Here is a 13,135-nt window from a genome sequence, read left to right on the forward strand (position 1 = left end):
AGGATAGGAGGTACCTGGAAAGATAGGGTTTTATTTGAGGAATTTAAGATTTCAGTTGTGGCACAGTTCCGGATAATGACAGAAGTCCAAGATGCGGCTTTTGAAATGGGTGGCTGAAGCACAGGGAGTGAGATAATCACCAGAGTTAAGGCATTCAGAATGCAGCCTGGATGCTGGAGGATTAGATGGTTGGTCCGCATGTTTACATGTCCGTGTGTGTATTGTCACTGGACATAGTGGCAGGGACTGGGACAGAGAACGACCCAGGTGCCAAGGTCTTGGATGAGTGAGGGGGCAGTGCTGAGGAGATAGATGGCAGTGTTGATCCGGGCAGAAGGTGATCTAGCTGGACAGTGGAGCCTCACAGTACTTTGTCGATATCCATGTGAAGAGAACAATGAGGTGGGTGAGGTCCAAGTTCTAGCATATTAGTGTCATTCTTCCTTCCCATCGTCATCATAGACTCTTTATTTCTTCTGTTCCTACTTCTTATCCAATTACTTGTTGTAAGATTTAAGAAATGAATAGCTTTGGTCAGAGCAAATATGACCTGGTAGAGTTTAACAGCTGGTTTGCCTAATTTCTTTGTGGAGACTAATAAGATTGGTTTCGTGGGGCAGGAGGAGCTAGACATTCGAACACTGCAAACCAAAAATCGCAAGCTGGCAGAGATGCTGGATCAACGGCAGGCCATTGAAGATGAACTCCGTGAGCACATTGAAAAACTGGAACGAAGACAGGCCACTGATGATGCCTCACTGCTGATTGTCAACCGGTACTGGAGTCAGGTAGCTACTTGTTTGTTTACTCAGATTTTCTTTTGAGCATTTTAGTTCTCCTTTGCATTCCCTTCACTTCCAAAGTTGTGCTCTTCTGTTTTCTCATGACTGTACCTCCCTTTCTTCAGTTTGATGAAAACATCCGTATCATCCTTAAACGTTACGATCTGGAGCAAGGTTTGGGAGATCTCCTCACAGAAAGAAAAGCCCTTGTTGTGCCGGAACCAGAACCAGACTCTGATAGCAATCAGGAACGGAAAGATGACCGAGAGAGAGGCGAGTGTTTGTGGTGGATTCTACCACTACATGCTCTGGGGTTTTAAAGTAGATCTTGGCTTTCAGGCTTTCCATTTGAGGAAAAAAGGATTTTGATACTTGCACTTTTATAATGCTGACAGCTGCTTTTTTTCCCCCCTGTATCCTCAGGGGAAGGGCAAGAGCCAGCTTTCTCTTTCCTCGCTACCTTGGCCAGCAGTTCCAGTGAAGAAATGGAATCTCAGCTGCAGGAGCGTGTGGAGTCCTCCCGCCGAGCCGTGTCCCAGATTGTGACTGTCTATGATAAATTACAGGAAAAAGTAGAGCTCCTGTCGCGGAAGCTAAACAGCGGAGGTGAGGCAAGAATCACGAGACTGGGAACAGGGTGGGAGGAATAAGAGCTCAACTTTGCATGCTCCTTTGTAGTTTGCAAACTTATGTATTTAATTTTAATTAAATTCCTTGGAATCTAATCTCCAGTTTTACCAGTAATACCAGTAATGCCATTGCTGCAGCAAGTTAGTATTTTACAAGTGTTTCATATTTTGAGCCGTGTGATAGTCCTGTAAGAAGCTGAGGAAAGCTTCATTCTGATACTTTCTATTAATAAAATACTTAAAAGTAGTAGAATTAATTTGATTTTTTAAGGAGTAGCTCTGTTTCTGGCTATTGATTTATTACTGATAGTAATTTAGTTTAAATATTTTAAATATTGGTAATTTAAAAAATTTTTGTTTTAGATATTGAATTAAAAAATTTTTTTTACTGTTTATTTATTTTTGAGAGAGAGAGGGAAAGAGTCAGAGTGCAAATGGGGGAGAGGCAGAGAGAGAGGGAGACACAGAATCTGAAGCAGGCTCCAGGTTCCGATCTGTCAGCACAGAGTCTGATGTGGAGCTCGAAGGCATGAACTGTGAGATCATGACCTGAGCTGAAGTCGGATGCTTAACCAACTGAGTTACCCAGGCGCCCCTAGATAGTGAACTTTCACTTCAAAGAGTCAGTTTTAATACATTCTTTTTATTGTTTTTTTTCTGTTATCTCTAATATTTTCAAAAAGAGTTGGCTTAGGTTTTAGAGTTGTTGGATGATCTCTGTGTTTAAAAAGAAAAAAGAGAATATTATATGGTTGGAAAAGGGTCCATTTGAAATAATTATGTTACTAGTCAGTGTTAATGCAGAGACTTGTACAGTATAGTAAAGTATTTGTGTAGCTAGGTTGCATCTTAAGTGCCCTGATTTTACATTTTCAGTAATAATCTTGGTCTAGTTGTAATACCTTAATTTATCTGATTATTATTTTGCTTTATTTTATTTCCTTTTTTTAATGTTTATTTTTGAGAGAGAGACAGAGCATGCAAGTGGGGGAGGGGAAGAGAGAGAGTGAGAGGGAGAATCCCAAGCATATCCCACACTGACAGTGTGGAGCCCAACATGGGGCTCAAACCCATGAACTGTGAGATCATGACCTGAGCTGAAATTAAGAGCCTGATGCTTAACTGACTGAGACACCGAGGCACTTCTGATTCTCTATTATTAAGGTGTTTATTGTTTCATTTCTGAAAGTAATGTGTTGAATGTAGTGGATGCTGAGCGATTGGGCTGGCAAATAAGAATTTTATTACTTTGTAATTTTTAAGGACACTTGGGCTAAGTTATCAACAGAATTAAAAGAGGAGGCATGTAAAAGACTTGTGAAAATTTGGGAAAGGGTTTCTTTTACTTTCCCATAAGTCTGTATGTATTATGTATTTTATTATTTGGGTAACAGTTTTAGAATACACAAATCAGAAATTATAGAAGTCCTCCTATCTCCCTTCTCAAAGGTAACCATTGTAAACAATGTGGTTCATGTCCTCCCAGACTTTTGTATTCATATATTCCATCTACTTTTGGGTTCCCAGCTAGACTTTGTCTCTTGGTGCAGTGCTTTGGCTTACTCTTCTTTGTTTCTCCAGTGTCTGTCTGGCACTGTATCTGGTAATAGTTACATACCTAATGTAAACTGAGCTGGGTGCTACTTTTTTCTCCCTTGGTTGTGGTTGAGTAGTTGGATGGTACGATTGAATCCTAATAATAGGCCACACCGGTAAACCATATATATATGCATGATGGTGCATACCATATGCGTGTTACACGCAGATAATATGCCATATGGAGAGCTTATGCCAGTGTTAAACTTGACTTTGTGAATGAATGTCAAGTAAAATAATTGCTGTATTTAAAAAGGAACTAAAATGAGTAGTATATTAAGCAGTACTTTAAAATTATTTTTGTTGGCATGCATTTTAAGGTAGAGTTTAAGTTAAAAAATAAAAACATTAATTGTAAGTGGGCTGCCTGGGTGGCTCAGTTGGTTAAGCATCCAACTCCTGGTTTTGGCTCAGGTCATGATCTCACAGTTCTTGAGTTCGAGTCTTGCATCGGGATTCACACTGGTGGTAGAGAGCCTGCTTAGGATTCTCTCTCTGCCCCTCCCTTGCCCATGCTCTGCCTCTCTCAAAATAAATTTTTAAAAAACATTAATTATAAATTACAAATTACTGAGCTATTTATAGTATAAAAAGTAATTGCCATTGATAAGCTGAACTTTCTAAGGATAAAGATCCATAAAGGATGAATTGTAGCATGAACTGTACCTTTTTGTCAGTTCATTTCTCCCCATGTTTATTTTATCCTTGATTCAAAGGAATTGCAATTGTCAGCTTGTTAATTCACTAAGTGTTTATCTAGCTCTTACTGTATTCTAGGCCTTGTTCTAAGTATGTTAGGATATTAAGAGGAGTAAATTTTAGCCTCTAGTTCTTGGGTTATGAATCAGTTCACTTTAAGAGCTTTTGGAGCATACTTTTTTTTTTTTTTTTTTTGGCCCTGCCCATGGGTATTCTTATTTACTATGTGTGGGATGGATGGGCCCTAGTGAAGTATCTAATCTTTAAAGTTCCCAAAATCATTATGGGGTGCCTGGGTGGCTCAGTTGGTTAAGCATCCGACTTCGGCTCAGGTCACGATCTCGCGGTCCGTGAGTTCGAGTCCCGCGTCGGGCTCTGGGCTGATGGCTCAGAGCCTGGAGCCTGCTTCCGATTCTGGGTCTCCCGCTCTCTCTGCCCCTCCCCCGTTCATGCTCTGTCTCTCTCTGTCTCAAAAATAAACGTTAGAAAACAAACAAACAAAAAAATTAAAGTTCCACAGGTGATTCTAGGCCTATTTCAACCAAGGCAGTCTTGGTTGAAAACCACAAAAACCACCACATGACCAGCCTGTTCTGTATGGTGTTTCTGAGTGATGCCAAGGGGTAGGGAGTAGGAGAAAGCACAATTTTTCCTCCTGTTAACTGTCTCCAAACATGTTAATTGGTATAATAAGTTCTATAAATTTATCTACTTTCTTTGTAAATTGTAGTGTACCTTTTGGCTTTTGAGCTTTAGGAGTGCCCCTAGCATAGTATTCCAGAACATGATAAGTAATTCTAGGCTCTTATCTTTATTCTTCATGATTCTATAGGTACCCATTTGAACAAGGAAATTGCTACTTTCTGTCCCCCTTCTTCCTCCCAACAGAGATGCTTCATGTTGGTGTTCACTAATAGGAATTTGTGATAGCCTTATGAGATAGAATTTTATGGCTGTTAAGTCTGACACTGATTACAGATCCCTCTATCTTGTCTACAATTCTAAAATGCAGTTTTTTAGTGATTGTGTCTTATCTGAATAGAGTTACAGAATCCCTCCATTTCTTCTCTCAATACATTTGACTTTACAGAAAGGATGGGAGTTAGGTGATCTTGGCTCTGTGTCATCCTCTACCGAAGCACAGCTTTGGCTCATTTCCTTAAGCAAGTCATCTAACCTCTGGGTTCTTAGTCATATAAAGATAATAAAAACCAGCCTACTTCTTAAAGGTTTTCAGGAAAATAAAGTGAGGGAGCGTGTTCATATTTTGGTGGGATGCACAGTTTTAAAATTGGACACTATAGATGCTAAACTAAAGGGCAGTTCTTTTCCCTCAGATAATCTGATAGTGGAGGAAGCGGTGCAGGAGCTGAATTCCTTCCTTGCTCAAGAGAATATGAGGCTACAGGAATTGACAGACCTCCTTCAGGAGAAGCATCGCACCATGTCTCAGGAGGTACTTGACCAGAAAGGACAGATGATAGTTTCTAGTGGCCTGTGGCACACATTGACTCGGAATTTTGAATGCTTCAAAGGTTCATCTGACTCTAGAAAGCCTATTTTTATATTGAAGAGCACGAAGGCAGGCCAAAGCAACCAGTTCTGAGAAATCAAGAGGAAAGATTAAGGGGAGAAAACAATTGAATACTTCTCGATTGTGCCTCTGTTAAACAGATACTACAGTGTTCGTTTTTCTTTTTTTTTTTTTTTTCCTTTTTTTAATATATGAAATTTATTGTCAAATTGGTTTCCATACAACACCCAGTGCTCATCCCAAAAGGTGCCCTCCTCAATACCCATCACCCACCCTCCCCTCCCTCCCACCCCCCATCAACCCTCAGTTTGTTCTCAGTTTTTAACAGTCTCTTATGCTTTGGCTCTCTCCCACTCTAACCTCTTTTTTTTTTTTTTTTTTTTCCTTCCCCTCCCCCATGGGTTTCTGTTACGTTTCTCAGGATCCACATAAGAGTGAAACCATATGGTATCTGTCTTTCTCTGTATGGCTTATTTCACTTAGCATCACACTCTCCAGTTCCATCCACGTTGCTACAAAGGGCCATATTTCATTCTTTCTCATTGCCATGTAGTACTCCATTGTGTATATAAACCACAATTTCTTTATCCATTCATCAGTTGATGGACGTTTAGGCTCTTTCCATAATTTGGCTATTGTTGAGAGTGCTGCTATAAACATTGGGGTACAAGTGCCCCTATGCATCAGTACTCCTGTATCCCTTGGATAAATTCCTAGCAGTGTACAGTGTTCGTTTTTAAGAAGAAATACCATCATATGAGGTTTTGTGAAACAATGCACCAAATTCCCAAATAACGAATTACCCCAAATAAAAAAGATCATGTGCAATGTTACTGAGGAATGGGTTGGTAGAAATTCATCTGAGAATGGACAGTACGAACTACTATATTGATGGTATCCTGGGAGCTTGAGAAATGTGGATTTCCCAGCCAAACTTGGGTACGCGTAGTGCCACGACCAAACTGTGTCAAGATTTGGGTATTTACTTATTTCTGTGTGCGTGTGCGTACACACACACACAGTGATTGAGGTAAAGTGATAATAGGCCTTAAAAGATTTTTCTGCCAGTCCTGATTATCATTTTGGTTTAGTTCAAAGGATATTCTGCTGAAATTTGACCTACTTTAGTTTGACCACCCAATTCTTTCGCTTATTGGTAGGTTAGTAGTTAACATCTCCCTAGTGACTAGCACTTAAGCACTTGATGAGTATTATCTCTGATGGTCAGACAACTCCTATCTTGCTCTTAAGGAACAAATTCAAGGAGGTTGGTAACTGTTCTGAGCACACAGACAAAGTAATTGAACTGTGTGATTCGGATGTAGGTCTGTTTTACTTCAGAGCCCATGTTCTTTATTATGCCCTTGTTTTGTAAACTCCATTGCCAGGGTCCATGCTGGCTGCTTGTATGAGAATCGTCTGGGAAGTTTATCGATATGTGTAGATCCTCATCAGCCTTCAAAAGGGTTAGAGTATAGCAGTGCTTATAAATTAGATTGGAGTGTAGTGGAGAAATAGAATAACTTTCTGTCATGTTTAAGGTATAAACTAGGTACAACCAAAACGAGAAGGTCCACATCTTCTGGCCCTTTACCAATCTCGTTTAGCATTACTAAGCTGGAGAGAGACAGTGCTTTGCTCAACTGAGTTGATGTCCACAGTGGCTCTTGTGGCTGGCTGCTATTACCTGCCAGTTGGGTGGGAGCCCACCTTAGGCTCTTCACTGGAACATCTGCATGTTGCCTCTCCCACGTGGCAGTTTCAGGGTAGTTGGTCTTCTTACATGCCAGCTGTCGTCTTCCAGAGAATGAATGTCCCAAGAACATAAAGCAGAACCTGCATGGCCTTTCAGATGTAGCCTCTGCATCATTTTCATTGGGTCACTAAAGTTGACCCAGATTCAGGGGGAGGAGACAGTGCCACCACCTCTTGATGGGAGGAATATCAAAGATTTTGGGGGACATGTTTTTCAACCAGTACAAAGGTTATGTGTAGATTAACGCGAGCATGTGATAGCATTGTAATTAAAGTATTAAATAGCGTTAGCTGTGGGAATGCAAGCTGGTGCAGCCACTCTGGAAAACAGTATGAAGATTCCTCAAAAAACTAAAAATAGACCTACCCTATGACCCAGTAATTGCACTGCTAGGTATTTATCCAGGGGATACAGGTGTGCTCTTTCGAAGGGACACATGCACCCCCAATGTTTACAGCAGCACTATCAACAATAGCCAAAGTATGGAAAGAGCCCAAATGTCCATCGATGGGTGAATGGATAAAGATGTGTGTATATATATATACAATACAGTATTGCTCAGCAATCAGAAAGAATGAAATCTTGCCATTTGCAACTACGTGGATGGAACTGGAGGGTATTATGCTAAGTGAAATTAGTGAGAGAAAGACAAATATCATATGACTTCACTCATATGAAGAACTTAAAGAGACAAAACAGATGAACATAAGGGAAGGGAAACAAAAATAATATAAAAACAGGGACGGGGACAAAACATAAGAGACTCATAAATATGGAGAACAAACAGGGTTACTGGAGGGGTTGGGGAGGGGGGATGGGCTAAATGGGTAGGGGCATTAAGGAATCTACTCCTGAAATCATTGTTGCACTATACGCTAACTAATTTGGATGTAAATTAAAAAAATAAAATTAATAAAAATAGCATTAGCTGGTGCAAAGTGCCCAAATAAAGAAAAACAGGTTTTTGTATCTTTAGAGTGTCTGGTTCAAGATTTCCCTGAGGTCAGCTTAAAAAAGAGAATGGACATTTTCCTTTCATTCCCTTTGGTTTATCATTTGTGGGAATGTGGAAAGGGAAAGTTGGGAGCAAAGATAGCTGTCTTCTGAATATATATTTGAATTTTTATCTCTGAAAATATTTGGTAAAATCAAAGAAGTTACTATTTGCTTCTTTAAAGATAACACATTTTCTGATGGTTTGTGGTCTATAGAAGGAACTGGTGCTTCTCAGAAGTAGAAAAATTGTTGCATCCCAAGTGGTCTTTCCCTTATGAGAGTGAGAGTTCTTAGAGACCTTTACAGTTTTCATGATTGTAACTGACCCGGAACGGTTAAAGGAATCTGTGATTTCATTTTTATACTCATGCATTGGAAAGAGGGTAAAGCATCCTCTATTTCAGTTTCGTCTATAATGATACATAAGCAGGGGTTAATTTTGTGAGATTTGGGATGTACAGTAGTGATGTAAGGCATTCCTTTCCTAACTTGGTCTTTTTTTGGCTTTATTTTTCTGAATGCCTGTCTTTGGGATGTAGTTCTCCAAGTTGCAGAGTAAAGTGGAGACAGCTGAGTCACGAGTTTCTGTCCTGGAGTCCATGATCGATGACCTGCAGTGGGATATTGACAAAATCCGAAAGAGGGAACAGCGACTCAACCGACACTTAGCAGAAGTCCTAGAACGGGCAAGTGCTCTTTCAGTCATAGTTTAGAGACTAGAATCATTTTTAAGGAGTCTACTGAGAAAGGACTGACTTCAGGGTACCTGGGTGGCTCAGTTGGCTAAGTGTCCGACTTCAGCTCAGGTCATGATCTCACATCTTGTGGGTCCGAGCCCCGCGTCGGGCTTTGTGCTGACAGCTCAGGTGCTGGAGCCTGCTTTGGCTTCTGTATCTCTGTCTCCCTCTGCCCCTCCCCTGCTTGTACTCTGTCTCTCTCAAAAATGAATGTTAAAAAAAAAAAAAAAAGGGGTTGATGGACTTGGGTAGTAATACCTGGGGACACAATGGACTCTTTTGAAAGTGCTTTGGTTATCAGACTAAAATCTTAGGGTCTCTCACTAAAGAATCTTTGTCCTTCCTATAGGTGAATTCGAAAGGTTATAAGGTCTATGGAGCGGGGAGCAGTCTCTATGGTGGCACAATCACTATCAATGCCCGGAAGGTAAAATCAGTGACTCACTCAGGTCACATTTCCTACCTAGTGTCAGGTGTTGTGCGAGGTACTTAGGGGTTTACGAGAGGCAATGGGGTTTTGCTAGAAGAATGGATCAGTGAAGGTGGAAGCTTAGGAATGGGAATGATTTAAAAATTCTTTCTTTTTTATGCTTATTTTGTGATTTTCCTCTTTTCTCCAGTTTGAGGAAATGAATGCAGAGCTTGAGGAGAACAAAGAGTTGGCTCAGAACCGTCACTGTGAGCTGGAGAAACTTCGGCAAGACTTCGAGGAGGTCACTACACAAAATGAAAAGCTGAAGGTAGGAGATGCGTCTCTGAAAGGCAGTACCATGAAACGTTTTGCTGATCAACTCACATATGTACTGGTGAGCTCTCATAATTTATGAGGGAAGAGGAAGATGTAAGTTTTGTTGGTGGGTCTACTTATTTACTTACTATTTGGACCCCCCCCTCCTTGCTCTGCAAAGGATTTCAAGCAACTTCCAAAGATATATAGACTGAATCAAAGTGCTCTAACTTAGGAATTGTTGAGAAAAATGAGGAGTAGGGTAAACTAAGGTGATGATCCAAAATGGAGTTTACAAAATGGGGCTTGTATACAAGATATATGCAAGGAGCATGTACATACTATAGTAGGGTAGGCTGCTCACGTGTTAGGAATTGCAAAATGTGGGTCACACGGTTTGCCTGTGCAATTTCTAGCCGCCAGAGCAGAGAAACGATCAGTGACCGATTCTGTTGGTTTTTGAACATGCCTGTTAAAATTTTCTCTTCCCGGGTTCTTGAGGAAAGAAAGTGAATTCTAAGAGTCTTCCTACCCCTCTTTCAGTCATAGCCACGTGTCTTTTACAATTTGACTTGTTTCTAGGTAAATATATGAATAAAGATGTTTGAAGTGAAAAAAACAGAAAAAAAACAACCTGACTTAAATTAATTGAAGTGTTTGGGTAATTCAAGCAAACCATTGCTTAAGAGAAGCCTAACTATTTTTGATACAATGTCAAAATATATCTCTCAGACTGTTAATAAAGAGAACAAGTTAATGACAGAAATTCTCAATTATGTGTTAAAAACAAACATCCTGGGTTTTCCGTGTCTCTACATCTGACAGATTTCAGAGAGCTCTTCTAGTGTCCTTGGGTGTAGGCTGACACACAGTGTAAAACACATATCAATTAAAACAATTCTTGGGTGGAGACTAGAGGTCCCTGGTGTTAACCTCCTGGACAGTTTAATTTGATGCAGATTTTACAGAACTAGAAGAGTGGAGATATAATCCAGAATCTTCATAAAGCTTGTCTCAGTCGCACAGGACATCACTATAAGGTTTTGTTTCCTGTCTAGTGTGTGGGGCACAGACGCTAGATTGTGCTTCTGACTTGTCTTCGGGCCCCTCAGGTGGAATTGCGGAGTGCGGTGGAAGAGGCGGTTAAGGAGACTCCGGAATACCGCTGTATGCAGTCACAGTTCTCCGTCCTGTACAACGAGAGCCTACAGTTGAAAGCGCACTTGGACGAGGCCCGGACTCTGCTGCATGGCACCAGGGGGACCCACCAGCGCCAAGTTGAGCTCATCGAGGTAGCAGCCCAGCTTTGTCTTTTGCGCATCAGCTTTCCTGCCTCATAAATTTTATAATTTTTCCCCCTTGCAAGCAATTACTGCTCCTCCAGCAAACATGTATAGACGGGCCATAGGTCTTTACTCTGCTAGATGGTGGGCATCCTGCCGTGAGAGATCATACAGCCTGGTGGGGAGAGTATAGTCCATTAGAATGCAGGTACAACAGAGGCATGGCCAGGAGAGGCAGTGATTAAGGAGACAGAGCATCTCATTTGACTGTGGAGACTTCCTGATTCCACTTGCCAAAGTGAACTGTGAATCTTAAGTTTGCTGATAGAAAAAAATAGGAGAAGGGCATTTCCAGCGGTGAAAAGAGCAGATTTAAAAATAGTGTAGAATGGCTAGAGCCTTATGTGAATGGGAGAGAGAAGTGGGTGGAAGCTGCCTCACTTTACAAGCCTTTCTAGCATGCGAGGGCCAACGTACAAGCCGTTACGACATGCAAGGGCAAATGTGAATGCTTTTTTTTAAGGCAGCTTATTCACGTGTTCGCTTCTGTATCTTCCACAGTCGTTAAGGTAAGGTTTGTAGTAGTTGGTCTTTTACTCTATGTCTGCCAAAAGAATCGAATTTAATATGTCTTGCCTTACATATGTTTATGTACTGTTTTATTGTTTAGTACTCCAAGTAAATGACTACGTTCTCAGAGTGAGGAGGCATGTCCTTTATTTCTTTAATATCCTGCCAGTCTGCAAATCAGTCTTTGTAGCTGCCTGGTGCTCGTTAAATATCGACTGAGTTGGAACTTTTCAGAGTAATCCCTTCTAGTAGATCCTTTTCTTCTTCTTAGATCGGTCAAAATTAAGAAACCTAGTAACAGGATATGATGTCTTCACATTTTGATAAGAATTTTTGATTGGGTCCTTTTTCTGGGTGTAGCGAGATGAGGTTAGTCTTCATAAGAAGCTGAGGACCGAAGTGATCCAGCTGGAAGATACTCTGGCCCAGGTCCGCAAGGAGTATGAAATGCTGAGGATAGAGTTTGAGCAGACCCTTGCTGCCAACGAACAAGCAGGTATAATTATTCTCGCTCCATCCTGCGGTTTGATGCAAGCGCCTTCCTTGAAAAACACAATGTGGTTCCCTGGATTTGTTGGTATGAATGGGGCTCGGGTGTCCCAAAGAACCTTAAATCAAATCACTGTAATTCATTTTGGCTCACAGCCTGGGTGTTTGTTTTTTAAGATTGGCCAGTTTTGTTTTCCTCTTCTGAGAAGGAATCTTGCTTTTGGTAATTTTCCCAGTTTCTCAGAGGTCCCTGATGGGTACTGCGCTTTCTATCCTTGTGCCTTTTTCCTTATCAGAGTTCTTCCTAACATTGCTGTTGCTGTATCTAAGGCCCCATAAACCGGGAGATGCGCCACCTCATCAGTAGCCTCCAGAATCACAATCACCAGCTGAAAGGGGAGGTCCTAAGGTATAAGCGGAAGTTGAGAGAAGCCCAGTCTGACCTGAACAAGGTAACCAGGAAGTGCAGAATGAGTGTGATTTGCTGTTGAGTTTGGAGAGCTGGGTTTTTTTTTTTTTGTTTTTTTTTAAATTTTTTTTAAATTTTTTTTTTTTTTCAACGTTTTTTATTTATTTTTGGGACAGAGAGAGACAGAGCATGAACGGGGGAGGGACAGAGAGAGAGGGAGACACAGAATCGGAAACAGGCTCCAGGCTCCGAGCCATCAGCTCGGAGCCTGACGCGGGGCTCGAACTCACGGACCGAGATCGTGACCTGGCTGAAGTCGGACGCTTAACCGACTGCGCCACCCAGGCGCCCCGGAGAGCTGGTTTTGAGTGAGGAGAGGAGTGTGGCTGCCACAGGTGATGTGCTGCTTTCTGCCTCTGTCCCCCAGACGCGCCTGCGCAGCGGCAGTGCCCTCCTGCAGTCTCAGTCTAGTACTGAGGACCCGAAGGACGAGCCCACGGAGCTGAAGCAAGATCCTGAGGACTTATCTGCCCAGTCCTCTGCATCGAAGGCATCTCAGGAGGAAGTCAACGAAATTAAGTCCAAACGGGATGAGGAAGAGCGAGAACGAGAAAGGAGGGAGAAAGAGAGGGAGCGAGAAAGAGAGCGGGAGAAGGAAAAGGAGAGAGAACGAGAGAAGCAGAAACTGAAGGAGTCAGAAAAAGAAAGAGACTCTGCTAAGGACAAAGAGAAAGGGAAACATGATGATGGAAGGAAAAAGGAAGCAGAAGTTATCAAACAATTGAAGATTGAACTCAAGTAAGAACAGAATTTGAAGTATCGGTTTCTGACTCAGAAGCTAGGGTTAGGACATCATGCATGAAATGTTGGGTTGATGGCCTGGCTTACAGATCATTGTAATATTTTGGGTGTAACTAAATGCACAGTT

The 13,135-nt window shown here is 41.5% G+C and overlaps 1 protein-coding gene across 5 annotated transcripts in view; it reads left to right on the forward strand.

Moving 5' to 3' along the window:
- The window catches only part of RNF20 (ring finger protein 20), a 29,383-nt gene that overhangs the window by 5,789 nt on the left and 10,459 nt on the right, over window positions 1-13,135 (forward strand). For all 5 annotated transcript variants that reach the window (XM_042912837.1, XM_042912840.1, XM_042912839.1 and 2 more), the window contains 11 exons: window positions 621-788; window positions 908-1,055; window positions 1,206-1,388; window positions 5,044-5,162; window positions 8,532-8,678; window positions 9,079-9,156; window positions 9,350-9,469; window positions 10,569-10,748; window positions 11,670-11,805; window positions 12,129-12,250; window positions 12,635-13,005. In XM_042912837.1, coding sequence (XP_042768771.1) covers window positions 621-788; window positions 908-1,055; window positions 1,206-1,388; window positions 5,044-5,162; window positions 8,532-8,678; window positions 9,079-9,156; window positions 9,350-9,469; window positions 10,569-10,748; window positions 11,670-11,805; window positions 12,129-12,250; window positions 12,635-13,005 — 1,772 coding nt within the window. The remainder of the gene's footprint in view (window positions 1-620; window positions 789-907; window positions 1,056-1,205; window positions 1,389-5,043; window positions 5,163-8,531; window positions 8,679-9,078; window positions 9,157-9,349; window positions 9,470-10,568; window positions 10,749-11,669; window positions 11,806-12,128; window positions 12,251-12,634; window positions 13,006-13,135) is intronic.

This window comes from Panthera leo, chromosome D4 (assembly GCF_018350215.1).
Source record: "Panthera leo isolate Ple1 chromosome D4, P.leo_Ple1_pat1.1, whole genome shotgun sequence".
In the NCBI taxonomy this organism is placed as follows: Eukaryota; Metazoa; Chordata; class Mammalia; order Carnivora; family Felidae; genus Panthera; species Panthera leo.